Here is a 27,788-nt window from a genome sequence, read left to right on the forward strand (position 1 = left end):
AGATGAAATGAAAAATTACCCTTTCGGATCACATTCCCGGTCATGTTATGCATCTATTTGCCAAAACATACCAGAAAAAAATCACAAGTCAGCATGTTAGCATGCTGACACGAGCATTTAGCTCAAAGTAACGCTTTTCCTGAGTCGCGGCCACAGAAGGCATCATCTCAGCTTAAGGAGACTGCAGGAGTCCCACGCGGCTCAGTTCTGAGTCCTCCAGCATTTATATTTAACTCAGAGGGTAATTATAATACCCCTGACTTTACTGTTCATATCAAGGTCAATGCAGAGGACGTGGTCGAGGTAAAGGGACGTGCTCGCTTGTCTCCCATCATGCAATTTATGTGCATGCTTTATGTTCTCTTGCAAACAATGGTGACAAACTGTTATGTAATGATCTCCTGTTACATTTCAACCTTCTTCTGATTCCCTTCCTGGTTTTTCTGTTTCCTTATCTCCCTCCCTGCTTCCACCCCTCCTCTTTTCTCTGTCTCCTCTCTCCTTCCAGATATCGGTTTACGGAGGTGTCCCACCCCGAGGGACAGGGCGTCTCTGTTTTCTCTCACACACACACATCGGTGTTGTGCAACTGTGGTGACCTTCCACCGACTACAGTAATTCTCTCCCAGATCAAACTATTTCAAATTTAACGGTATTCTGTGGAGCCCTATTTTGGTTGTATCACCTGTTTTATCACTTGCACAGGGGTGATTTTTTTATATTATTGCCCATGTCCCATCTGCTAACATGGAGGGGGGCATGACCTATACTGTAACCAGCCACCAGGGGGCGATCCAACATGTCCTGTGTTTTCCTGGAAGTTTTAGCAACTAGCAACTAGCAGGAAACAAACAATTGTTGGAAACATTTGGGGTAATGCAAGGACACAACCTGGCAAAATATGTAACATATGTCTACAATTTTTAGAGATTTTAACGCGAGATGTTACTCATAAAGAGTTTTAGATTGTTGAACAGGGTTTAGTTTGTATTCAAAATCAAATCCATTTTCAAACTGTGGTGGGATAAACGGAAACAAATGGCTGCCTGCAAGGTAGGAGAACCTCAGTTCAGAACTGGCATTGATCAGCAGATCTAATCAGCAGTCAGCTTTTATGGAAAGTAGGTTTCCTCCTGCCCCTGAACACAACACGCAGTCCATGATGCAGAGCAGAGCCCGAAGCCTGTATGAAGGTTAATAACTGCTACTCTTACTTTGAACGACATTTAATTGATGCATTTATTTAAAATAAATCTAAATTTGTGCAAAGCTTGAGTTTCAGTCTGTTTGAATGCATCAGCTCCCTGATTGGTTGGTCGTCCGTTGATGCAGGATGTGACAGGCATCTGCGCCCTGATTGGCCGTCGGCGCGGTGATGCACGCATGACTCATCCTCTATTCTGAGCCGGGTGACTCTGGGTTCTGACCTTTCGTCTCCGTGGTGACCGCTGTGATGTCATCACCTCTCCACACATTCATTGTTGTCATCATGTCGTCCTGTCTGTTCTCCGTCCGTCCACTCAGACACACTCGAAGCGTTGAGGTGGGGAAGACAGTTTCTATGAATGTGTCTGTGTGAGTCAATTACGGTCTCTACCAGACAATTACAATTGGTCCTCACATAATACGTCCGTCTCCCCGCCAGTTAAGAGGCCTGAGTGAATTCACTGTAGCACCCACTCATGTTGGTGAATATTAATTCATACTTTGTATTAATGACTTCTATTTGAAAGCAGTCTGTTCACATTAAACTGTCCAGGGCCGGCACAAGACTGATCGGGGCCCCAAGCAGGACCCCCCCCCCCAAAAAAAAAATTAAAGGCAGAAATGTTACATATTATAGCTTTAAATATCCTGCATCCTCATGCATGCATCATTACCAGTGAAATTAATATATATAAAGATGCAATCACAGAATCTGAATCCAGACAGGCTGCTGCTGAAATAACCAACAATAGTGTCAAAAATGGGGTGTGATATGAAAAAGTCTTCACCCTCTTTCATCCTCACTCAGTGGGGCTCTGTGGTTGGAGCTGGGTGGAGCAGCTGATGCATAATAAATGGTCGTGGGGGTGGACAGAGTGGTGGGACGGAGACACAGTCACAGTCAATTTTCCCATAATGCTTTTTACGACCGACTGGAGATCAGTCAGACTCGGTGTGGCTGCAACAGAGCAGCTCCTCTTTCCTCTCTCCGCTCCTCACAGACAGAAAAGATGCCAAAAGGAGCCTGATGTTTTTCCTTCCCCGTTATAGTCCGTCTTATTTTCTGCCGCTCGCTGAGTTGCTTTTTCCTGTCGCTCTCCGTTTTTTTTCCTTTTTTTTCTCAGATGCCTCTCGCTGATCATAAAGTTCAGAAGTTCAGAGTGTACAGTGAGGATAGAGAGGGAGATACATGGAAAGGAACACAGAGTCGGATGATGCCAAGACTGTAATCAAAGCCAGCCTCATTCTTTACACTCTATTATATCATCCACACACTCCAACAACAACGGCAAGTTTAACTGTTTAACTTTGAGCCACTTTGAGCAAATTATACCTGAAAATATCAAGTTATAAAGATGAACTCGAGTGAAGTTCAGCCTGGACAAAAGTATGCGGACACACCAGCATCACATCTTATTTTAAAACTGTGGGGATTAATCTGCTTCTGTAACAGCGTCCACTGCCCTGCACATGATTCTGGATCTCTCTGATGTTGGAACATGAGATCTGGTTCTGAGTCAGCGTTCTAATTTGTTCCACAGGTGTTTATTTGTTGGAGTTGAGGTCACGGCTCTGTGCAGGCGACTCAGCTCCTTCCACACCTCAGAGGACATGGTATTCATCTACTTTTGGCCAAAGAGCGTCTTCAACCTGCTGTGGGACTGTGGCGAGTCTGCATCAGATCAAATGACTCTGCCGCCCTCTACTGGAGAACAGAACGCAGAACAACGTAGCACACAAACTCCTTTCAGTTTATGCAATCATGTACATGGCTTTAAAAGATTATCGTGTGCATAAGACTGACATGATGGGTGCCGTAACCATGTCATGACATCTATCAGGAACATGAAGGTGTTTTTATGATCGTTGTCATTAAGCCTGGGTTGCACCAACGAGAATTAAGGATTTAATTTAAACCTGCTACTGCAGAGTTTTAATGGCTGCTTTCTTTTAGACGCATTGAGCAAAATAATCGACTTTAAAGAAAGTTAAAGGACAAACTCAAACTAATTTAGCTGGCTTTAGTCCGTCCCTTATTTGGCCACATTTCTCCATTAATTCTGCAAAAAAGTTTTTCTCACAGGAGGAGAAACAGAGCTTCTCTGCAGAGCCACCATGGCTAACTAACTTTTTAGCTGTTAGCAAACAAAGTACATGTGCACAGCTGAAAGTTAACGGTTTCCCCCCTCATAGTTTCTCTACAACACTTGAATTTATTATTTAATCAAATAAAGTGTTATCCAGACTACAGCACTTAAATGCATGTACTTGCATGGAGCCGTTTAATCCGGATCATAAATAGGACAAACATATTTTATTTCACTGTATCTCTACCCTAACTGCACAGATGGTACTGTCCTCTAAAATAAATTCAGGACATCCATCAGTCCTGTCCGTGAAAGTGTATTTGGGTCACGGTGTGTTTGCTCTTTCCAGAGAAGAAGCCGTTTTCTCCTCTGATTTAACAGCCCTGGACTCTCATCCAGGCCCATTAAACTGTCTGCTGCTTATAAAATGGCTAAATGATATGGTTTATAACTTGAGGAGGTCTGGCGCACTCTGCCCAAGTCTCTTAAGATCTGGGGAGAGTTTGATCATATCAGGAGGGGAAAGTGTCGACCTGGGAAGTAATTATGTCAGACTGTACTGTACTGTGCTTTGATATACAGTGTTATTGTGCATACGTGCACTTTTTCTGTCAATTTGTTTGTTTGTGTTGTAAAAGAGCAGAAAAAGAGCAACAGACGCCTTGAACGCTGTCAGACCCGGAGTACAACAAGTCTCCTCCACAGCCGAGCGAACAGAGAGGACACTTAACGTGCTGATGTCACAAAACCAGTCCGACAACGCGCAGCTTTCTCGGACGCCGCGCTGTGACAGCAGGTGGATGGTCGGCCTGCCGCAGACGGGTCACCACTGCATGGTCTTGGATCGGGTCAGCTTCTTGGTCAGAGCGTGGCGAACGGTCAGCATGTAGGACCGACGGTCAGGCAGGGGGCGCTGCTGATCCAACACCAGCCTGTCACACACGGAAGAAGCAAAACATCACAACGTGTGGAACAAAAAGTACGGTGTTATTATTGCATACTAATTATTTCCTGGAGAGTTGTTAGTTTTTCAAGCTCTTTCTGCAGCTGCCTCCATGATTTGTTATTCCAGCTGCATTTCCAGCTGTGAAAAGCTTATTCATTAACATCAAGAGCTCAATCAAAAATCAAACATTTTCTGATGTGCACAAAGACTTTCTGGACTATATGTAATGATGTTATCAGATCAAAGTGAACTGTGTGAAGTTATAATGCGTCTGAAACAAACCTGATGAGCTGCAGCACTGCTGCCTCCACGGCTAAAACAGCTTCTGCCACCGACAGCTCCCTGAAACCGCACCTATAAAATCATAAAAAACATTTCCAACACCATTTCCAGGATTTAAATGCCAGTTTGCTTGCAAGATGCTGCTGTTCGAAAAAACATTTAGATGCATTTTTACACACAAACCTTAAATCCTTGGCCAGTCTCTGTCCTTCCTCTGTCGTCACCTCCCTGCCGATTTCCAGGTCTGCCTTATTGGCCACCAGCACTGTAGGAACAACTGACACACACACACACACACACACACACACACACACACACACTGAGGCGACAATAAAGCAGCAGGACGGTGCTCTGGCATGCAGAGCTGGGGGTTGTTAGCACACATTACCTACAGAGAGCAGGACGGCCTACCAAGTATGGAATGTGCAAGTATGTCTGTTTCATCTGTGCACGAGTGTGTGTGTGTGTGTGTGTGTGTGTGTGTGTGTGTGTGTGTGTGTGTGTGTGTGTGTGTAAAGGTGACAATAGACAGATGTCAGACAGAGTTAGAACAGCGTACCACTGGACATAAAGAGTGAACATAGTGAACACAGTGTTCCTGTGTCAGGAGTTCAGCAGCTGGTCTGAGTCTGTTTCATGTCTGTAAGTCACCTGTAGGAGTCACCGGTGATGCTGAAGAAAAGAGGAGCTCAAATCATTTTGCTCACCTCCAAAAGTCTTTACCTCTGATGTCAAATTAACGACATAAAGCCTCTGTGTGTTTGGCTTTGACTTTGGTGACACCTAGTGGTAAAAGATGGTTCAAAACAATGGAGGACGGAGATTTTTATCAAAATTTATTTTGCATTTTGAGAGAAAATGTAAAAAAAAAAAACAAAGTCTTGAATAAAGTTTAAATGTCAAGAAGAGAGTCAAAATGTTGAAAATAAAGTTGACACTTCAAGATTTAAGTTGAAATGTCAAAAAACAAATTTGAAAAGAAAGTCAAAAACTTTAGAATAAAGTCAAAATTTTGAGAATCAAGTCCAAAAGTCAAGAGTACAGTTGAAATGTCAAGATTAAAGTAAAAAGGTCATCAACAATGACATCAAAATGTCAATGACAAAGTTAAAATGTCAAGAATAACTTTGAAAACTCGAGAGTAAAGTCAAAATATTGAGAATAAAGCTGAAAAGACGAGAATAAAGTTTAAATGTTGAGAATGAAATCAAACTGCTGGAAACAAAGTTGAGATGTCAAGAACAAAGTTGAAAACTTGAGAATAAAGTCAAAAAGTCAAGAATAAACTCAAAATGTAAAAAAAAAAGTCAAAATGTCCAGAGGATGTTGAAAGAGTCAAGAATAGAAAGAAAATAAGAAAATTTAATGTATTTATTTATCTTTGCATTTTGAGAACAAAGCCAAAATGTTGAGAAAAAAGTCCAAATGTTGTATTATTTTTTTCATCTGCCTGGTTGTAACACTGAAAGCTTGATTTTACATATCTACTTTATTCCCCAAATGCAAAATAAAATCCTAAAAACCCTCCTTTTTCTGCTCTCAGACGAGTCAGAGTCTCGTCGGTTCCTCACCCAGACTCTGTTTGGTTTGGTCGATGAGCTTCTTGAGCCGCGAGACCTCCAGGAAGCTCGGCCGCTGTGTGATGGAGTAGAGCAGCAGGAAGCCGTCGGCCCAGCGGATGGACGACTCCAGAGAAGACACAGAGCTGTCCTGCAGGACATGAGGTCATTTTAAAAACAGGAAGCTAAAACAGACATTTTACACGTTAAAATAAATCAACAGGAGCCAAAACTTACCTTACAAGCTACGTCCAGAATCTCCAGATCGACAGCTTCCTGGTCGACCACACGGCTGCATCTGTAGGTCACCTCTGCAGTGAATCACAGACGTCCTGTCAGTGACTGATGCGGGTCAGTGACACACATGTTTATTGTTCTGCTGAAGTCTCACCCTTTTTATGGTCGTATTCGCCGATGAAGCGCTTGGTTATGAAACGAACGCACAGAGCTGGAGACACAAAACAGACACGGTGACCAGAGAGTGAACCTCCAGAAACACAACACACACACACACACACGCACACACACACACACACACACACTAACGTTTGATTTTCACATTTTCTCATCTGATCTGCAGCTTCACGTGTTTCTGTCGTCACCGTCACTTGGAGAATTATCCTCTTAGTAACGATACCTGCCTTGTTTAAACAAACGTAGAAGTGCTCTCACTCTCTCTCTCTCTCTCTCTCTCTCTCTGTGTGTGTGTGTGTGTGTGTGTGTGTGTGTGTGTGTGTGTGTGTGTGTGTGTGTGTGTGTGTGTGTTTGGGCTGTGAAGGAGTCTGGACCAGTTTATGTTTGTTTGACGTCTGTGTCTCCTGTTTGGCTGCATTCAGGCAGGACACATTAAAAAGTTATTTAGTTCTGTTCAGGCTGTTATTTGAGCCTTTACAGCTGAAAAATTACAGACACACACTTACAGGAATTAATTCTCGCTGTGTGTCACATCTGTAAATTAAAACACTTACTAACTACTTATAATAAAACTAACTTACTTATAATAAAATGAATTATGAAGCATTATGAACCTGCTTATAATGTGCTACACTGTAGCAACCTGCAATTATAGTTAGAAGTACTCATAATGCTTTATGACAATAATATGAACACATTATGACACCCATGTCTATAAAATTATAATTCATTATAATGTAAACATACAGATCATGTGTCATACTGTGCTCATAGCAACCTGTAATTATAGTTATAGTTTAGAACACATTATGACACCCATGTCTATAATGCTTTATACTGTAATTTCCCCCCATCATTAATAAGTATAATCAAGAAAATCTATTTAAAGTATTAATATTAAAGTGCTACATGCACTTATTTAAGTCCCTCCTTCTTTTCATTTTATTGTAGAAAAACAAACTAACAAGTGGCTCACATGAGACTCTTATTAAATCATGCAGTACGATCTTAAGAGTTTATAATGAAACCGTGCCTCATGGACAAATTCATTTCCCAACAAAACAATCTCTCATTCTGATCTGCTCTCCCACCATGAAAAGATCTGACAGCAGACATAAGGACGCAGGCGGGTCGCGGTTTGACACGAGCGCCGGGGGTCACAGCGGCTGGACTCGCTTCACTGCTCAGGAAGAGGGGGGTCGACGTGAGACCTGTGTGAGGTTTCCTTATTTAGCAAAACCTCATGACCAAAATTTAACCCTAAACTTAACCTCCTTTGTTTTGTTTTCGCGTGATGACCATGTGACCTTTGCTGCTGTTACATAATCCAAAATGTGCACACACACACACACACATTCCCATCTCTGTGCGTTAATGTACCTGTTTTCCCAGTGTTCTGTGCTCCCAGGATGAGAAGTTTAACTGGAACCATTTTCCTGCTGGGTCCAGTATTAGTCCTCGGTCTGTCCTGCTGTCCGTCCCTGCATGAAAACCCTGGAGAGGAGGACAGAGGAGGACGCTTTGAGTCCCACATGCAGCCTCGCAAAACAAACTTTGTGTGACAATATCTGCACGTAGAAATACAGCAGTCCATGAATTTAAGTGAAAACAACTACAGGCTGAAACAACACTGACCTTAATGAAGAACAAATTCCTGAAACGGAGAAAAGAGAGAAGTGAAACAGTGAAGTCGCTGTGTTCAGTCTCAGACACTGAGCAGACAGGGAATGAGGAGATGGGACTGTCTTCTCTCTTTGTGTTTTTTTTCTCTGTGTGTGCGTCTGTTTGGTTATAAGAGCTCTCCCTCTCTCTCTCTCTCTCTCTTTTAGGGAACAGTATATGACAAGAGCCATTTGTCTGGAGGGACTGAGTCCAGCTCTGGATACCAGCGTCCCATTCTGGATCTATTCAAGACGCATAAAAACTGAAAACAGGAGAAAACAGTGACAAACTAAAGAAAGTCACGCCGCGAAACAGTCCTGCACATAAGCCCTAATTTAACTGTGAATTCTCTGTTTTACTTCAACTTTTTTTCCTGGTGACCCAGTTTTTATTTGTAATGACAAACCACTGCAACCCAAGTTACACTAAGCCTTATCAATAAATTCTGAGAAGAGTTCATTTGTGCAGAAATAAACATTCCTGATCATATTTCCTGCCATGTTTGCATCACCCTACATTATGAAGACGTTTTATTGAAAACATTCACACGTGTTCAGACTGTATGAGAGATACATTAATAAACAGGCCATTTTATTGTTTTTCTTTCCTCTTATCAGGAAAACAACATAAGCCGACTTCATAAATGAGACAAAATAAATGCATTAATGCAGAATTAAGAGGCTGTAGTTTTTTCCTGTCATCAGTAAAACAATATAAAGATTTTTAAATGTTTTATAAAAGCTGTGCTGCAGAAATAAATCTTATATTTGCAGAATTTCTTGCATAAACCCAAATAAAATCTCCTAGTGTTCAGGACTGACTGGAAACAGAGGAAGAGTCTCTCGGTTTTATTACCTCTGAGCAGAGAGTGGTAACAAATTTCTCACCTAACTTGCAGCAACAAATCAAATGAGCATCATGCAAAATGTTCATCCCAAAATAAACGATCCCTCTATTTAAATACGACTCAGATTATTCATGTCTTTATTTACTTCAGTCGGCGGCCCTGACCTGACCACCTGTGTGTCAGCAGGCCCGTGCAGAAAGCCAGATTTAACCATATTTCAAACGGGGAGTACTTGGCAAACGCCGCTTGGAAAGTTCAGTCAGATGATTTATGCCCGAGGTGTTTTGTTTTCGGTTGAAAGGGTAGAAGTTAGATGGCACAGGGAAAGATAAACGACAGAAGCGAGGAACTGAAGAAACACATGAAAACCATCAACTCGGAGTAAAGACATTCGTAAGATTTTATTTATATGTTTCTCATCATTCGACAAAGGTCGTTCTCTGGAGTGAAAACGATAGAACTGTATACAACAAGCATCAAGGACAACTTTAAATTAAGGAGACAGTGAGTGTGTTGTTTCGGCACAGGAGAGTTTATTGCTGCGTCGTGTGTGAGAGCGTTACTGGACGTTCAGCAAACCGACGGCTCGTCCACGGCGGCCGCTCCTTCCGTCACGGCTTTGACGCATTTGGCCATTGTCTGTGAAGCCCTGCTGATAGAGTCTGAACACAGAAAAGGAAATGTTATTTTACAGTTTTAGATTTGCATTATTCGCTCTGTTAAAAGACGCGAGCTTACCTGTCATGTAGAAGTCCTTTGCTGTGAGCTGAGGTGGAACCAGAGGAGCTGCGATGAGGTCCTGGTTCACAGTCTGTGAAGGACAGAGTTAAAACCAGGTGTAAACAGGAACTGAGTAACTGACTTTTAAGTCTGAGTGACTGTTTTTGTGTGTGTGTTTACCTTAGCAAGTTCATTAGCCTGTTTGAAGTAGTTTGCCTCCTCTACATCATCATAACGGACCAGATTAGGAGAGACCTCCGCTAGCCTGGACCGGACCTCGTCCAGAGAGTCGTAGGGCAGCGCCACGCCAGCCAGCTGCAAACACACAAAGACGTCACTTTTAATGACTCGGCGTGAGGTCGAGCTAAACGTCGCCCGACGTTCTGAGGCAGGAGTGAGGTCCCGCTTACTTCAGATACGGCTCGGAGGATCTTCCAGTCCTCTCTGGCCATTCCAGGAGGGGTGACGGCCACCCGGGTGTGCTGGCTCCGGCCCTCGGTGTTCACGTAGGTGGCGTTTTTCTCTGTGTATGCAGCACTAGGGAGAATGATGTCTGCCATCGGTGCTCCTACGTCACCATGGTGACCTGGAGGGGATGAAATTTATTTTTTTTACTTTCACTCTCATGGTTACTGGATGTTTATGCTTTGTTGTGTGTGTGTGTGTGTGTGTGTGCGTACCCTGGTAGATGATGAGGCTGTCTTTGGGCAGGTCAGCTCTGGTGATGCAGCCGGCATCAGCTCCCAGCAGGAACAGGACTTTGGGTGGATTGTTCCTGATGGCGTCCACGCCGGTCTTGTAGCCCAGGTCCAACGCAGCCACCTGACTGGCCACTCTGCTCACACAAACACAGAAACGCAAAGCATAAGAAAAAGAGACGATCACGACAACTTAAATCTGTAGAAAACAATTCTGTACCTGTGCAGGACGTTGAGGACCTTCCACCCCTCTTCCACTCCACTGCTGGCTCTGGCGTTCTGAGCGATGGTGGAGACGGCGGTCAAAATGGCGGCTCCGTCTTCTCTCTGCAGAGCGCTGCTGCCCACAACCACAACCGGACGCTTAGCGGCTGAAAGGACCTGGAGACGAGAAATGGAACAAAATTCAAGTAAGATCTGCCAGAAATCCATCAAAGAAAAGTGACATCAGTTCATAAATGAGCAGCAGAGTCGGACTCCGTGCGTCGATTACCTCACAGAAGGGGTGTGTGCCGTTAGCCAGCTCCTTCAGCACCGACGTCTCTTCTCCCAGATGGTCGTATGTGAAGCTCAGGTCCACTTTGTGACCCACCATAGCAACTTGCAGCTCATTATGGAGCCAACTGACAGAGGAAAGGCAAGTTACAGATTTTCTGCTGGAATAAAACTGTTTCCAGAAGGACAAACGAAACAATAAAAGCGTGGTTACCTCTTGCGGATGCGGGCGTTGAAGAGCGGAGCCTCGTAGCGTGGGTTGGTTCCCACGAGCAGCAGCAGGTCGCACTCCTCGATGCCGGTGATGCGAGAGTTCAACAGGTAGTTGGAGCGCAGGTCAGCGCTGCAGGGAGAGAACGAACAAACGGAGTCAGCTGGTAAAACTGGAGTCTGCGGGGACGTTTGCACGTTATGTTTTACTGCACAGCGTCTTACCCTGCTCCCGCCATGGGGAAGAGCTCCTCGGTGCAGAGGTGTTCTGAGTTGAGTCTGTTGAGGAGATCTTTGAGGGAGATCAGAGCTTCAGCATCGGCCATCCCTCCTGCAATGGCTGCCACCTCGCTGCCCTGCACACTCTGCAGCTATAACACACAAACACACACACATCCATCCTTTAGTAACAGACTGAAACACATCTGAACGTATGAATAACAACAGAAACATCCTGCAGAGAAACAAACACACACTTACTGCTCCAGCGACGCGAGTGAGAGCGTCCTCCCAGGTGGTCGGGGTCAGCTGACCTGAATCATCCTTCACCAGTGGCTGAGTCAACCTCTGCCTCTTCAGACCATCATATGCAAACCTGAGGACACACGTTTTGGAAGTCAAATCTCACATCTGACGACATCATGTGGCACCTCCACACCCGATTTTGTGTGTTTTACCTGGTCTTGTCAGAGATCCATTCTTCGTTGACGTCTTCGTTCAGCCTGGGCATCACCCTCATCACCTCGCCGCCTCTTGTGCTCACCACGATGTTGCTGCCTACGGCGTCCAACACGTCGATCGACTCGGTTTTCCTGCAAACACGGCAGAAGATGAAGTTAAAGCATGAGGGAGTCAGACGCAAAGATGAAGACGCTAACTGGAGAAAGTTGTGTGCGTCGAGTGTCAAACCCTCTCCTACCTCGTCTCCCAGGGTCGTGCGGTGAAAGCGTAGGGTTTGGAGGTGAGCGCTCCCACGGGACACACATCGATAACGTTGCCCGACAGCTCCGACATGAACATCTTCTCCACGTACGTCCCGATCTGCAGGTTGTTTCCTCTTCCTGTCGTTCCCAGGTCTTCAACGCCAGCGATCTCACTGGCAAAACTACAAAAAGAAACCACAGACAGGAACGCATGAATGAGCTGTTAAGAAAAAACACCAGCAGATAATTATCCCTGACGGATATATGGATGTTTGCGCTGCACTGACCGGACGCAGCGTGTGCACTGGATACAGCGGGTCATGATGGTTTTGATCAGCGGTCCAATGTTTTTGTCCTCGACTGCTCTCTTCCCTTCTGAGAAACGGCTGCGGTCTGAACCAAACTGCATGGACTGATCCTGAAAACACAACAGGCAGACCGTTAACAAGTGTGGCAAATGTTCGGTTTGATCCATTTTAACCTCCGTACGCTGGTTGTTTGTTTACCTGCAGGTCACACTCTCCTCCCTGATCACAGATGGGACAGTCCAGTGGATGGTTGGCCAACAGGAACTCCATCACTCCCTCTCTGATCACACACACATTCATAAAGCCTGTTTACAACAGTTCTCCTCCAAGATTCATACAGATTAAGGAGAAATATTCAAGCACTTTCAAGGTATCTGAAACAAAAATATACAGACTCTTGAAGTCTTTATCATCACATCTAAATTGTTACTATAAATGCAAATTCCTCTAAACCCACAGCAATCAATGTAAGTTGTCACTTTGTTGACTTTGTCCAAAATAGCGAGACTACAAATCGTGTTTGAATGCACTGATTTGTACCTGGCTTTGCGTGTTTTCTCTGAGTTGGTGAGGATGTTCCACCCCTTCATGACGGGCATGGCACAGGCTGCCACCGGCTGAGGAACACATGAAGACGCACACGTCAATTAAACTGTCGCACTGCGAACATTTACAGCTGTTTCTATGGCAATGTATCTGTATTTATCTCAAGGTTCTTTGTTCAATCTAATGCACGTTCATCAGAGAGGCTGTTAAAATAATCTGATGCAGTCCGTTACCTTAGGAGCTTTCTCGATCTCCACCAGACACATCCTACAGTTTCCTGCCACTGAGAGGCGCTCATGGTAACAGAACCTGGGGATCTGGATTCCTGCTTTCTCACAGGCCTGAAGGGAAGAAGAACAATATCAGTATCTGACACTGGGAGGACAAGGACATTAAATCACACACAACTATACAAATTCTTAAGGATGATGCAAGAAATATGTGAACATGTCAAACTGTTTTTTTCTGAAGTCTGCACGTGACACAAGAGTTAAAGTTAACCCTTTAAAATATGGCAGTAAGATCAGAGTCACTTCTGCTTCACAGCATCATCTCTCACCGTGTCACATTAATGGGCTAAATCATTTCCGAGACAATAGAAACAACACAAAACAGCAGCTAATGTTAACGACACAGATACAAATATACAGTATATAATCATGTAAAACATCTGTACGGTAAAATGATCTGCTGTTTCTGACCTGCAGCACCGTCGTTCCAGGCTCCACCTCGATTGGTTTCCCATCCACAAACACTTCCACCATGTTGCTGGCAGCACGCACTGGAGTACGCACTGGAAGTGGACGCACAGAGGTCAAGTTTAGTGACATTAAATGAATCAATTTATTTAGTTTCCCTAAATGTGAAAGGAGCATAAGATACAAACAGGACATCCTTAAATACTGCATCTTTATTTATGCAATGCTTCTGAAATTTACTGTATGTTAGCAAAGAAATATGGAGATATACTGAAATACAACTGAGCTCAATCAGAAATGAAATCTGTTCACTGAGTGCAGAGAATAACTGTTGTTAGTTACCTTGACACACACAAACACAGATACATATACAGACACACACACGGGTCTTACCAGTGTGGGAGGGAGCCAGGCTGCTCTTGGCGGCTGTGGCCAGAGCTCGGCCGACGTTCGGCAGACGCAACATGACGCTGTGAGAAGAAAACGGAGAGAAAGCAGCCAACAGGTGAGCTATCCTTATTCCGTTACCATGATTAATCTTTTCTTAATATTTTTGCACACTTAGTAAGAGTGTGTTCACCATGGCGTCAATTTCTTGATTAGAGATTCACTAATTGTGAAATTCTGTGGTGCATATAAATAACATAAACAATAACAGTGCTGAAGATGGTGGGATAGGTGTGTGAGTTTTATAAATTAGAGTACAGACTTGCAGATTATAAACAAATAAAAAATGCAGTAATGACACCGGTGTGACCAGTAGAGCTGCAACGAATAATTGATTATTAATAGATAATTAAAAAAATTAAAAAAACTTCTTTGATTTCAGATTTTACTTCTCTCTACTTACTTCTCTCTGACAATAAACTGAATTTCTTTGGGTTGCGAGTAAAACAAGACATGTAAGGAGGTCATGTTAGGTTTCTGACAAACAACTATTAATCGGTTAATTGAGAAAATAATCGACTGATTATTCAAATATAAAAATAACCGTTAGTTGCAGACCTAGCAACCAGTGTATTGCACTAATGATGATCAAAATTGCTCAGATGGTTGTTTAAAATGAATGTTTTACAGCTTTTCAGCCCAAAGCCTGACAGTAGATGGCAACAAAATCTCAGTGGGTTTTTGATTTGACTTAGTGCTGGGCAATACATTGGTATTATATTGATATAAAGATATGAAAATAAATACAATTTTAGATATTGGATATCAATACATGGGATATGACTTTATAGGCTGCAACAGTAAAGTTACGTCATTTTCTGAAGTTGCTACTGTACTGGTATAATCAGCATATTTCACAAATATTAGTGAATAACTTAAAATCAGAGCCACAGTAGCTAATGCTAGCTAGCTTCATAGCTGTCACTGTCAACAACAACAAGTGATACTCAGAAACACAGTCAACGTTTCATGGAGATAATGCACAGACAACAGAAAGAGAATTTCCGAAACATACTGACATAACAAAATATTAAGCGTCATAACAGACAGTTAATAACTAGCATGGAACTTTCAAAGAGGACTCCTTGCTCGCAGGCTAACACTGTTAGCTAACAGTGCTATTCAAGGACACGGGCGCTGCAATGTTGTCCGAGGGTTACTGAAGGTAACGAGGTCAAACACTTCTTTATTTTCCGGTCTCGTCATTAAATAACATGCGGGTTTAAACCTTTAAAAATGCACGATACGTTTCTGGCTCTTACCTTTCGCTATTTGGCCTTCTGGACCAGAACAGCGTTAACTTGAGTTATACCACCAGTCAGATAGCTATGGCGGAGTTAGCGGAAATAGCATGGTAATCTACTTCCGTTTCAAATGGGGTCCCAAATTTCACAATAAAAGTCACTTCTTCACTAAATGCGAAAATGTCACTAACGGTATGAAAAAGATTAAATCTCAGGAACATTTTGCATCTTTATTTATTTATTTATTTTTATTTTTATTTTTATTTTATTTTTTATTTTTTTTTTGGGGGGGGGGGGGGGGGGGGGGGTGTATGTGCATAGCTCATCACTAAGAGACGTATCTTATAATTATGAAATTCTACATTAACACACAATGTCCTCACAAATACTGATCCCACAGAGACACACAGACCTGCTGAAGTCCAGCTGGACTCTGACCTCCGATCAGTCCTTCGTATGGATTTTATTACCAGTATTTGTAGCAGCAGCACAATGAGAATAGATGATGACAACTAACTTTATCTGTGTAACTAAACGACTGTAAAGAAAAGTATCAGAAACCATTTAACATTTAAGTATTAATGTTGGAGTCAGAGATGAAATTTAATATGTGCAGATAAACACGGTTCAATAAAATGAACAGAGGTGTGGTGTTTATTCTCCGCCTCTCTCTCTGTTTCCTCGAACAATTTTACTTTCGGTTTGTGTCTGACTGTAGTGACGCACTTATTATTTTTCTCCGTGTGAATCTCCAGCTGAAGGTAAAGTAACAAGTTTGAAATGTTTGACTCGTTTAAATCAACATGTCGTTAGTTTAGTTTCAATAGAAACAGTAAAAATCTTCCGCTTCAATCTTGATTTAAACTTGTTAAAGGAGTTTGAAGTGTAAAGTGTAAAACATGTTGTGGATGTTTGGAGTGTAAACGGTGGAATAAGAGTAGAAGTAGAGTTAGTTGATGGTCAGTAGTTGAACAGAGTTGTTCTTCCTGTGTAGCATCATTATTGATGACTGAATCAGCCTGTGGACGAGGCGGAGACGAGCCGCTGCTCTCCCGTTGTCTGAGCCTCGAAACGCGGCCTGACTCGGCCCGACAGGCCTAGAAGCCCGACAGGCCTAGAAGCCTCGCTTCTAGAAGGTAACCCCAGACCTGCGAAACATCTCGCGAGACTAAACATTTTAACCCAAACCGTGATCTTTTCTGAATCGAGACCAAGTGTTTTCAGTCCTTAAACCGACCCGGACCCGAACCACAGCGTTGTGACTTTAATAAATATAATTAGTTTGTACAACGTCTGTAGTGAGGAAACAACGTCTAGAAATCTCGCGAGAGTTTTAATCTAGGGTTCCCTTCTAGACACGACTACTCCTAAAAATTAGTTTTTTTTGTCATCTAAATAATCGATAATCCAATCAAAGAGATTTCCTTTAAACTAATCTTTTAATATTTTGGCGGAGGACTTTTATTTTGGAATTATCTGTCTGCTTTTGTAACTAAATGACGAAGTACATTTACTCAAGTATTTCTGTTAGTCTATTTCTACTGCACTGCATAGAAGAGAAAGACATTTGACTTTTTACTTCCCTACATTTTGTTATTTCTCAGATTAAGATAAAAAAAAAAAAAGGAAAAATAAAAGTCCAATAATCAGTTTATAAAATATGATTCACTGTTTGACATCTTCATATCAAAGATCCCTGAGACAAACTGAAAGTTTTTGTGAATTTACTGAATATTGAACAAAGTGAAGCTTCCTGTCAGATTCAGTCGGTGTGTCAGTGAATGTGAACGTTCCTCTTCACGTCACTGCAGCTCCATGACGCCATCTAGTGGCGTGATAGTAGAAGAAGAGCAGCTTCCTCTGCCTCACACTGCTGTCTGACTGCATTCAAGTGACACTGATATGAAACAGAGAATAAGAGCCAATCAGAGGAGGAGCAGCTGATGTTTTTACAGGAGAAATGATGTAAAGGATGATTTCAGCTGATGTGCACATGAATGATTTGTGTTTCCTCTGCAGATCAAAGTGTGTGTGAGCTGATCTGAGTCCAGCAGCATGAGTCAGTGTGAGGACAGAGAGGAGGGAGTCCCTCCCTCTAAAACCACTCTGTGTGATGAAGATGAAGCTCAGAGGTGAGATGAAGATCTCTAACTGTCCATCACTCTTCTGCATGTCACAGATCAGCACTCAGATCACTCAAAGCTCTGTGTGTGTTCATGATCAATTCATTTCATCAGGATCCATCAGAGACCACAATCTGCTGGACCTGGACCTGGACCTGGACCTGAACCCAGCTGTGTGTCCTTCAAGAGTGATCGGTCAAATCCTTACCTCATTAATTTTAAAGGACATCGACCGTCTGCTTCAAAGAGGTAAACTGTTCATAACATTAAAATAAGTCTGATTCATGTTTTAAATGTTATTAATCCAGAAAAGTTTTTTAAACCTGGATGTTTATTTTCAGCTTTGTTCTTCATCACATTCATTTATATTCTCACAGCTGAAAGCTGCCCAGTATAACCAGTATAACCAGTATAACCAGTCTTCAACTCTTCAGTTTAGCATTGGACCTGTTTTAGTCCAATATTGTCTGATGTTTTGGTCGTTGTATTTTCTAATATTTTATGCAGAAATGAACCAATTATTCTGACTGAAATTAGGGTTGAACAGTATCAACAGTGTAGAAAATACACCAGAATGAATTTCACTTTGTTTGAAACAAACTGTCGTCCAGGATTCGTTCCAGGATTCATCGTCATCAGCCGTCATCAGATAACCTTGTTTTGGTATGAAGCGCTGCACAGTCGAGGTCACGTGCTGCGTTTGTGTCAAACATGGCGACAGTTGATGAGAGACTGCAGACAGCAGATTAAAATATTTCTTCAGCTTTCTTTCTTCTCTGAATTATCTGGTTCACTGTCTGTTCTTCAAATTCTACCCTGACTGCCCCGCTACAACTGAAATCACTGATCATCATGTTTTCTTGAACTTCAGTTTGTTGATTCTTTCCTTCATGAAAGCTGCTAGTTTCTCCAGCAGCTTCTGTGTCTCAAGGCTGAAAACTGAATTTCTGTCCCTGGTGTTTTTTTTTTCTCTGTCTAACAGGATCTATGGGAGACCAGGTTCTGCTGAATCTGAACCTGAACCTGGACCTGAACCCAGCTGTGTGTCCTTCAAGAGTGATCGGTCAAATCCTTACCTCATTAATTTTAAAGGACATCGACCGTCTGCTTCAAAGAGGTAAACTGTTCATAACATTAAAATACATTTTTTCTGACATCTGAAAGCTGCCCAGTATAACCAGTATAACCAGTATAACCAGTATAACCAGTCTTCAGCTCTTATCATTCTCTCCTCACACACATCCTGACTGTTGTCTGATGACTGCATGAATATAAAACAGTGGTATTATTGAGGCTAACAGATGCTAACAGCTGATGAAGGTAAATTTAGTTCTGGTTTGTTCAAATATTTCATATAAAAATTCACAGACTGAAAGAATGTGGCTTCACTTTTTCTTGAACTTCAGTTTGTTGATTCTTTTCTTCATGAAAGCTGCTAGTTTCTCCAGCAGCTTCTGTGTCTGAAGATTAAAAAGTGAATTTCCATCCCTGGTGTTTTTTTCTCTCTGTCTAACAGGATCTATGACAGACCAGCCTCTGTTGAACCTGGACCTGGACCTGAACCTGGACCTGGACCTGAACCCAGCTGTGTGTCCTTCAAGAGTGATCGGTCAAATCCTTACCTCATTAATTTTAAAGGACATCGACCGTCTGCTTCAAAGAGGTAAACTGTTCATAACATTAAAATAAGTCTGATTCATGTTTTAAATGTTATTAATCCAGAAAAGTTTTTTAAACCTGGATGTTTATTTTCAGCTTTGTTCTTCTTCACATTCATTTATATTCTCACAGCTGAAAGCTGCCCAGTATAACCAGTATAACCAGTATAACCAGTCTTCAACTCTTCAGTTTAGCATTGGACCTGTTTTAGTCCAATATTGTCTGATGTTTTGGTCGTTGTATTTTCTAATATTTTATGCAGAAATGAACCAATTATTCTGACTGAAATTAGGGTTGAACAGTATCAACAGTGTAGAAAATACACCAGAATGAATTTCACTTTGTTTGAAACAAACTGTCGTCCAGGATTCGTTCCAGGATTCATCGTCATCAGCCGTCATCAGATAACCTTGTTTTGGTATGAAGCGCTGCACAGTCGAGGTCACGTGCTGCGTTTGTGTCAAACATGGCGACAGTTGATGAGAGACTGCAGACAGCAGATTAAAATATTTCTTCAGCTTTCTTTCTTCTCTGAATTATCTGGTTCACTGTCTGTTCTTCAAATTCTACCCTGACTGCCCCGCTACAACTGAAATCACTGATCATCATGTTTTCTTGAACTTCAGTTTGTTGATTCTTTCCTTCATGAAAGCTGCTAGTTTCTCCAGCAGCTTCTGTGTCTCAAGGCTGAAAACTGAATTTCTGTCCCTGGTGTTTTTTTTTCTCTGTCTAACAGGATCTATGGGAGACCAGGTTCTGCTGAATCTGATTCTGAATCTGAATCTGAACCCAGCTGTGTGTCTTTAAAGAGTGACTGGTCAACGGGTCGCCTCATTAATTTTAAAAGACATCGATCTTCTGCTTCAAAGAGGTAAACTGTTCATAACATTAAAATAAGACTGATTCATGTTTTAAATGTCATTTATTTAGATACAAGAGGTAAATAGAGATACATTTTTAAAAATATATGTTTATTTTCAGCACCATTCTTCCTCACATACATTCTTTTCTGACATCTGAAAGCTGCCCAGTATAACCAGTACAACCAGTATAACCAGTATAACCAGTCTTCAACTCTTTATCATTTTCTCCTCACACACATCCTGACTGTTGTCTGATGGCTGCATGAATATAAAACAGTGGTATTATTGAGGCTAACAGATGCTAACAGCTGATGAAGGCTAACCTTGATTCCTCCATCAACTCAATATTTTCTAGTTTTCAGTCACGTGACAACAGAGACAGAAACATGTCAGTGATAAGAGCTGAACTGTGATCAGCACAGAATGAACCAATCACAGACAGTCTGAGGAAACATGATTAGTTTCTTATTGATGCTGCTGATGGAAGAAGTCAGTTATATCAGTGAGTGTTGATGAACAGACGTCAGCTCAGTTTCACGTTTTTCTGTAACATGAGAGAACTGATTTCATTCCAGTGTCTTTAAGATAAATTCACTTACTTTCACTGATGGAAAGCAGGAAGGCTGGATGGCAAGACGAAACAACAAGCTAATTGTTTTGTCAAATGTGTCCACGATAAATTTTAAAGTTTCATTTTACTCTGTGTTTTACTCCAGTACTGATAGAGTTTTTCTGGTTTTCCGTCAGGAGGAAGCTGGACGAACCTGAACCCAGCAGTGTGTCCATGAAGAGCAACCAGTCTAAAGCTCATCCTCTAACCTTCAAAGACAGACATCAATCTGTTGATCAAAGGTAAAGATTTGATATTTATAACAATAATAAAATCTTTACTGACATGGAATCACATTTCTCATCCATCCAGTCTGAAACAACCAGACACTGACCAGCTTCACTGCTGGGTGGGAATCAGGGTCATAAATGTTGAACATTTTCCTCAATTGATCGATGAAAATGCTAAAAGTTGAACGATTGATGAATCATTAATGATACAAAACATGTTTTTTTTTTATCTCTTCATGACAAATGCTAGTTTCTCCAGCAGCTTGTGTGTCTGAAGACTAAAAATGTATTTCCATCCCTGGTGTTTTTTACTCTCTGTCTAACAGGATCTATGAGAGACCAGCCTCTGTTGAATCTGGAATTGGATCTGAACCTGAACCTGAACCAAGGTATGTGTCCTTAAAGAGTGACTTCTGTGATTCATTGATCTTACAGGAGAACAACCCTCTGCTGCAAAGAAGTAAACTGTTAATAACATTAAAATATGACTGATTCATGTTTTAATTGTTTTTAATCCAGAAAGTTTTTTAAACCTGGATGTTTATTTTTACCAAAACTAAATATTCAGATTTGATGAGGGAGCAGCACGCTGACTCTGGCTCAGAACCACCTGTTGTCCAAAGCAGTTTCATGATTGGAGGAGACGGGGTTCACTCCCCCAGATGTCCAGCAGGGTCCCTGAAGGACCTGATGTTTGTCTCTGTGTGACATAATGTGTCCTAATTATTGATGATTCCTCCACAGAGTAGAACAGGAGAACTCAGAGGTTCCCTGCAGTCAGTCTGTCCTGCAGCATCAGACACACCTGGACTCCATATTTATGGTCTGTTCATGTTCAACAACTACTTCTTCATCTATTCTGTCCACAATAATCTCCCTGCTGCATGTGTGAGACCAGTGGACTGTCAGTCTGTCCAACATGGATCTGATGTTTGTCTCCATGATTTTAGTTTGATTGTGTCATTAATATAAATTTCTGTTCCAGCTGTTGGAGGAGAACATTGTAATGTTTGTGAAGAACGAGCTGAAGAAGTTTCAGAGGGTTCTGAGTTCCAGGGAGGATGAAGAGGTGCTGCATGGTGAGGATGAAGAGCAGGAGAAGAGCAGCAGAGAGTCATTTCTGAAGATCACACTGCACTTCCTGAGGAGACTGAAGCAGGAGGATCTGGCTGACCGTCTGCAGACAAGTAAGAGGATTTATCTAAAGATTTTATATGTTTGACAAATTATTTAAGGAAATTAAATTGTAATATTTACTTTATAATTCATTCATTGGTCTTATTTGTTGTTTATTCAGAAAGTCATCCTGGAGTTTGTCAGCGTAAACTTAAATCTAACCTGAAGAAGAAGTTCCAGTGTGTGTTTGAGGGGATTTCTAAAGCAGGAAACTCAACTCTTCTGAACCAGATCTACACAGAGCTCTACATCACAGAGGGAGGGACTGCAGAGGTCAATAAAGAACATGAGGTCAGACAGATTGAAACAGCATCCAGGAAACCAGACAGACCAGAAACACCAATCAGACAAGAAGACATCTTTAGACCCTCAGCTGGAAGAGATGAACCAATCAGAACAGTGATGACAAAGGGAGTGGCTGGCATCGGGAAAACAGTCTTAACACAGAAGTTCACTCTGGACTGGACTGAAGACAAAACCAACCAGGACATACAGTTCATGTTTCCGTTCACTTTCAGAGAGCTGAATGTGCTGAAAGAGAAAAAGTTCAGCTTGGTGGAACTTGTTCATCACTTCTTTACTGAAACCAAAGAAGCAGGAATCTGCAGGTTTGAAGAGTTCCAGGTTGTGTTCATCTTTGATGGTCTGGATGAGTGTCGACTTCCTCTGGACTTCAACAAAACTAAAATCCTGACTGATGTTACAAAGTCCACCTCAGTGGATGAGCTACTGACAAACCTCATCAGGGGGAATCTGCTTCCCTCTGCTCGACTCTGGATAACCACACGACCTGCAGCGGCCAATCAGATCCCTCCTGGGTGTGTTGACATGGTGACAGAGATCAGAGGGTTCACTGACCCACAGAAGGAGGAGTACTTCAGGAAGAGATTCAGAGATGAGGAGCAGAGCAGCAGAATCATCTCCCACATCAAAACATCACGAAGCCTCCACATCATGTGTCACATCCCAGTCTTCTGCTGGATCACTGCTACAGTTCTGGAGGACGTGTTGAAGACCAGAGAGGGAGGAGGACGAGAAGAAACAGAAGAAGAAGAAGAAGGAGGAGGAACAGAAGAAGAAGAAACAGAAACAGAAGAAGAAACAGAAGAAGAAGTAACAGAAACAGAAGATGAAGAAGAAACAGAAGAAGAAGAAGGAGGAACAGAAGCAGAGCTGCCCATGACCCTAACTGAGATGTACATCCACTTCCTGGTGGTTCAGTCCAAACTGAAGAACTTCAAATATGATGGAGGATCTGAGACAGATCCACACTGGAGTCCAGAGAGCAGGAACATGATTGAGTCTCTGGGAAAACTGGCTTTTGATCAGCTGCAGAAAGGAAACCTGATCTTCTATGAATCAGACCTGACAGAGTGTGGCATCGATATCAGAGCAGCCTCAGTGTACTCAGGAGTGTTCACACAGATCTTTAAAGAGGAGAGAGGACTGTACCAGGACAAGGTGTTCTGCTTCGTCCATCTGAGTGTTCAGGAGTTTCTGGCTGCTCTTCATGTCCATCTGACATTCATCGACTCTGGAGTCAATCTGCTGTCAGAAGAACAGTCAACCTACCATGAATCTGCAGTGACACAGTACTTCCAGTGTGCTGTGGACCAGGCCTTAAAGAGTCCAAATGGACACCTGGACTTGTTCCTCCGCTTCCTCCTGGGTCTTTCACTGCAGACCAACCAGAATCTCCTACGAGGTTTGCTGACAAAGACAGGAAGTGACTCAAAAACCAATCAGATAACAGTCAAGTACATCAAGAAGAAGATTGATGAGACTCCCTCTGCAGAGAAATGCATCAATCTGTTCCACTGTCTGAATGAACTGAATGATCGTTCTCTGGTTGATCAGATCCAACAGTCTTTGAGTTCAGGAAGTCTGTCCACAGATGAACTGTCTCCTGCTCAGTGGTCAGCTCTGGTCTTCATCTTACTGTCATCAGAAAAAGATCTGGACGTGTTTGACCTGAAGAAATTCTCAGACGAGTATTCAGATCCAGAGGAGGTTCTTCTGAGGCTGCTGCCAGTGGTCAAAGCCTCCAAGAAAGTTCTGTAAGTGAGATTTATTCATCAATAAATATACTGCAGTCTTTCAGATGGAAAACTCTTATTACATGTTTCCTGACTGTTGTCTCTCCAGGTTGAGTGACTGTAACCTGTCAGAGAGAAGCTGTGAAGCTCTGTCCTCAGTTCTCAGCTCACAGTCCTCAAGTCTGAGAGACCTGGACCTGAGTAACAACAACCTGCAGGATTCAGGACTGAAGCTGGTGTCTGATGGACTGAAGAGTCCAAACTGTACTCTGGAAACTCTCAGGTCAGATCAACTCACAGTCTTTCAGGATTTACAGTCACACAGTATAGACCAAAACCAAAACATATGAATTATGGCTGAGATTTAGTATCTAATTAGTTTTGATATAATTTGATTTTAAATACTTATTCCTAATTCAGGTTCGCAGTAAAAGAGTAAAGATTTTAATATGTGCTGAGAAGTGATTTTTACTGTATATACTGTAAAAAAGAGACATTAGAGACATTAGATTGGACATTTTAACACAAATGTTATTTGCTGTCATAAATTTTTCTGATCAGGTTGAGTGTCTGTAACCTGTCAGAGAGAAGCTGTGAAGCTCTGTCCTCAGTTCTCAGCTCACAGTCCTCTAGTCTGAGAGACCTGGACCTGAGTAACAACAACCTGCAGGATTCAGGACTGAAGCTGGTGTCTGATGGACTGAAGAGTCCAAACTGTACTCTGGAAACTCTCAGGTCAGGATTCATCAACCCAACAACTAATCTGTGCAGGATTGTGTCTGTTAATATGATTCATTACAGGAACTTTAACTAAACTTAAATGATGATTTTAAAGATTTATTCTTAATTTGTATGTGGATCAAAATGTACCTGAAGAAAAACAAAGACATGCAGGGAGATTGATGAAGTATTTGGAGGCTGTTTCTTCTTGTCTTTGACTGACAGCAGGAGCCTCAGATGATGTGATCATGTGTGTTGTTTTGTGTGTTTGCAGCCTGTCAGGTTGTCTGATCACAGAGGAAGGCTGTGCTTCTCTGGCCTCAGCTCTGAGCTCCAACCCCTCCCATCTGAGAGAGCTGGACCTGAGCTACAATCATCCAGGAGACTCAGGAGTCCAGCTTCTGTCTGCTGGACTAAAGGATCCACACTGGAGACTGGAGACTCTCAGGTATGAAGAGGCCTGCTGCAGCCACAGACAGTCAGTCTGATAGAGGAGGAGGAGCTGCAAACATTTTCTCTGTCAACGCTGGAGACACATGTCAACTGAATCTGTGACAGAGTTTCAGCAGCTCCTTCAAAACTCTAAAAAACAATCATGTGAAGTTTAGCTCTTCAAATATCAGTCAAAAGACATAAATCTGCTGTAAAAATCATCATCAGTCAGTATTGTTGTGTTTTCACATCAGCAAAGTGTGAGTCTGTGTGCAGCAACAAGCTGAACTCCTGCAGCTCCAGTCAGAGACCTCGGGACAGAGTTTGGATCTACAGCAACATTAAAAGCACAGCTGCTCTGTCTCTCATTTATAAATGTTGGACAAACAAAACAGGGCAGATTTCATGAAGACATGAAATAATATGAAATAATGAATCAGACATGAATGAAGATATTTAGTCTCCAATCTGGATGTGAAGTAGATGTTAAATTAGCTTCATAATGATCTTAAGAAGGTGGTAAAAGTCTGAAACTGAACTTGTTGAAAGCTGCAGAAACCCTGTTTGAGTCCTAAATTTAGCTGCAAATGTTGAAAGTGAAACCTGATTGAAAAGGAATCAGATCGTGGATTTAATGAAAAGAATCAAATTCCAACTGTAGATTTGAAGAGAAACAGAAAAAGTGTGTATGAGAGTGAGGTAACGTCCATGTTTCCATGCTGAAAGAGGAAGTGCTGCTCTGACCCTCCTCCTCCTCCTTTCAGGGTGGAGCCTGCTGGAGTCCGATGGTTGAGACCAGGTCTGAGGAAGTGTAAGTGTGAAAACATCATCATTCACATCTGTGATGTCATCATCAAACACATGATCCATCAATAACTGCAGCTGTGTTGTGTCTCCTTCTCTCCATCAGATTCCTGTGAACTCACAGTCGACACAAACACAGTAAACAGATTCATCGAACTGTCTGATGACAACAGGAAGATGAAACATGTGGACGAGCTTCAGTCATATCCTGATCATCCAGACAGATTTGATGATGACTGGTGTCATCAGCTGCTGTGTAGAACTGGTCTGACTGGTCGCTGTTACTGGGAGGTCGAGTGGAGAGGAGACGTTTATATATCAGTGAGTTACAGACGAATCAGGAGGAGAGGAGATGATGAAGACTGTGTGTTTGGAAGGAATGATCAGTCCTGGTGTCTGAACTGCTCTGATGATGGTTACTCTGTCAGTCACAATAACAGAGAAACATTCATCTCCTCCTCCTCCTCCTCCTCCTCCTCCTCCTCCTCCTCTGTCTCTAACAGAGTAGCAGTGTATGTGGACTGTCCTGCTGGCTCTCTGTCCTTCTACAGAGTCTCCTCTGACACACTGATCCACCTCCACACCTTCAACACCACATTCACTGAACCTCTTTATCCTGGATTTGGGCTCTGGTGGTCCAGGTCTGGTTCCTCCTCAGTGTCTCTGTGTCCTCTGTAGGACAGACAGTGTCCTCCTGTCACAGACAGATCAGTTGAGTCTGTACAGGATCACAGTCTCATCAATCTTTCAGCTCATCAATGAACTTTGTACAAACTGATTCAAAGTGGCGTCAAAGATTCACGGTTCACGTTGTAAACTTGTTCCACTTCCTGTCCTTTAAAGATGGACGCTGTGATCATTCAACTGTGACTTGGACCTTCTGTCACGTGACCTTTTCAATTCTGACTCTGGTTACAATCAAATCAAGAAATATTTGTAATTCTTTAATGACCGTGTTCATTTATCATTTGACCAAAACAAAGAGGCGAATGAAAAACTCGTTGTCCACATTTGTGTGATGATTTATGTAAAAAAGACATTTTCAATCAGAAAACTTTGTTGAAAGGTTTTAGTCGTGTCTGTTATTAAGTGCTGAATTTTTCTGGAACTGCTCTTTACACAGAAACTATTAAAGAAGACGAAAGTCATCAGAAATGTTGATCAGAAAGTAGAAAAGTTGGATTTGTGTGTTTGTGGATGTAGTTCAGTGAGACGCTGCTGCCGTCCAGTGGACATCAGAGAAAACATCATCACATCAGTCATAAAGGACATTTTCCAGCAGGACTTGTTTGTTCTGTTAAATCGTGTTTCTGGAACTGTGGACAAGAAATGTTCAAGTTTATATTTCTATGTGTTTTATATTTGTATAAGTGACCCTGAATTAGAAACAGCACATGTTGAGATCTGGAGACAAAAATACTGATGACTTACTTTTTTATCATTCTGTCTTTAGATATTGTTAATATTGATCAAATATATTCTTTATTATTCTTTTGTTTTTCTTATTTCACTTTTAACATTTAATATTTACTGTATATTGTATTGCAGTGTTTCACAAACATTTTTTCTGGAGACATTTTTTAAATATTATTTAAATATTATTATTATATTATAAACCATCGAGACCAAATTCATCAATAAATGTTGGGAAAGTAAATTTGTGCATTAATGAACGTTCCTGATCGTTTTTACTGTCATTTCTATAATCACCTTATATTATCTTGACACCTGCATATACACATGTTAAATACTTCATAAATGAGAAATAAATGTATTTCTGCTGAGTTAACAGGATCATTGTTCTTATTTTCTCTCATCAACAAAACAAAACTAAAACTTTCAC

General features: G+C 41.9%; 3 protein-coding genes across 3 annotated transcripts; 1 reads left to right on the forward strand and 2 right to left on the reverse strand.

The window, feature by feature from the left end:
• Positions 1–2,416: 2,416 nt before the first annotated feature.
• Positions 2,417–8,329, reverse strand: LOC146304901 (ras-related and estrogen-regulated growth inhibitor). The gene is made up of 8 exons (XM_084713899.1): positions 8,130–8,329; positions 7,875–7,988; positions 6,472–6,528; positions 6,318–6,391; positions 6,093–6,231; positions 4,705–4,798; positions 4,522–4,593; positions 2,417–4,225 (listed from the first exon to the last, which is right to left on the reverse strand). The coding sequence occupies exons 2-8, from the start codon at positions 7,924–7,926 to the stop codon at positions 4,117–4,119; spliced, it is 597 nt and encodes a 198-aa protein (XP_084570025.1). The 5' UTR covers positions 7,927–7,988; positions 8,130–8,329; the 3' UTR covers positions 2,417–4,116.
• A 1,056-nt stretch (positions 8,330–9,385) lies between these two features.
• LOC146304902 (NADH-ubiquinone oxidoreductase 75 kDa subunit, mitochondrial-like) lies at positions 9,386–15,465 on the reverse strand. Its single transcript, XM_084713889.1, has 19 exons — positions 15,311–15,465; positions 13,995–14,071; positions 13,605–13,696; positions 13,137–13,244; positions 12,898–12,974; positions 12,556–12,637; positions 12,337–12,467; positions 12,046–12,231; positions 11,804–11,938; positions 11,607–11,721; positions 11,352–11,497; positions 11,131–11,259; positions 10,915–11,044; positions 10,642–10,802; positions 10,404–10,558; positions 10,134–10,309; positions 9,904–10,038; positions 9,742–9,814; positions 9,386–9,665 (listed from the first exon to the last, which is right to left on the reverse strand). The coding sequence occupies exons 2-19, from the start codon at positions 14,065–14,067 to the stop codon at positions 9,574–9,576; spliced, it is 2,196 nt and encodes a 731-aa protein (XP_084570015.1). The 5' UTR covers positions 14,068–14,071; positions 15,311–15,465; the 3' UTR covers positions 9,386–9,573.
• A 1,867-nt stretch (positions 15,466–17,332) lies between these two features.
• Positions 17,333–27,536, forward strand: LOC146304903 (uncharacterized). The gene is made up of 14 exons (XM_084713900.1): positions 17,333–17,424; positions 17,530–17,664; positions 18,932–19,078; positions 20,685–20,789; positions 21,104–21,166; positions 21,522–21,600; positions 21,763–21,964; positions 22,075–22,981; positions 23,123–24,010; positions 24,099–24,272; positions 24,551–24,724; positions 24,984–25,157; positions 25,906–25,952; positions 26,052–27,536. The coding sequence occupies exons 1-14, from the start codon at positions 17,348–17,350 to the stop codon at positions 26,621–26,623; spliced, it is 3,744 nt and encodes a 1,247-aa protein (XP_084570026.1). The 5' UTR covers positions 17,333–17,347; the 3' UTR covers positions 26,624–27,536.
• The last annotated feature ends 252 nt before the right edge of the window (positions 27,537–27,788 follow it).

The sequence above is a fragment of the Lutjanus erythropterus genome, chromosome 24 (assembly GCF_056507025.1).
Source record: "Lutjanus erythropterus isolate fLutEry1 chromosome 24, fLutEry1.hap2, whole genome shotgun sequence".
Classification (NCBI taxonomy): domain Eukaryota; kingdom Metazoa; phylum Chordata; class Actinopteri; order Lutjaniformes; family Lutjanidae; genus Lutjanus; species Lutjanus erythropterus.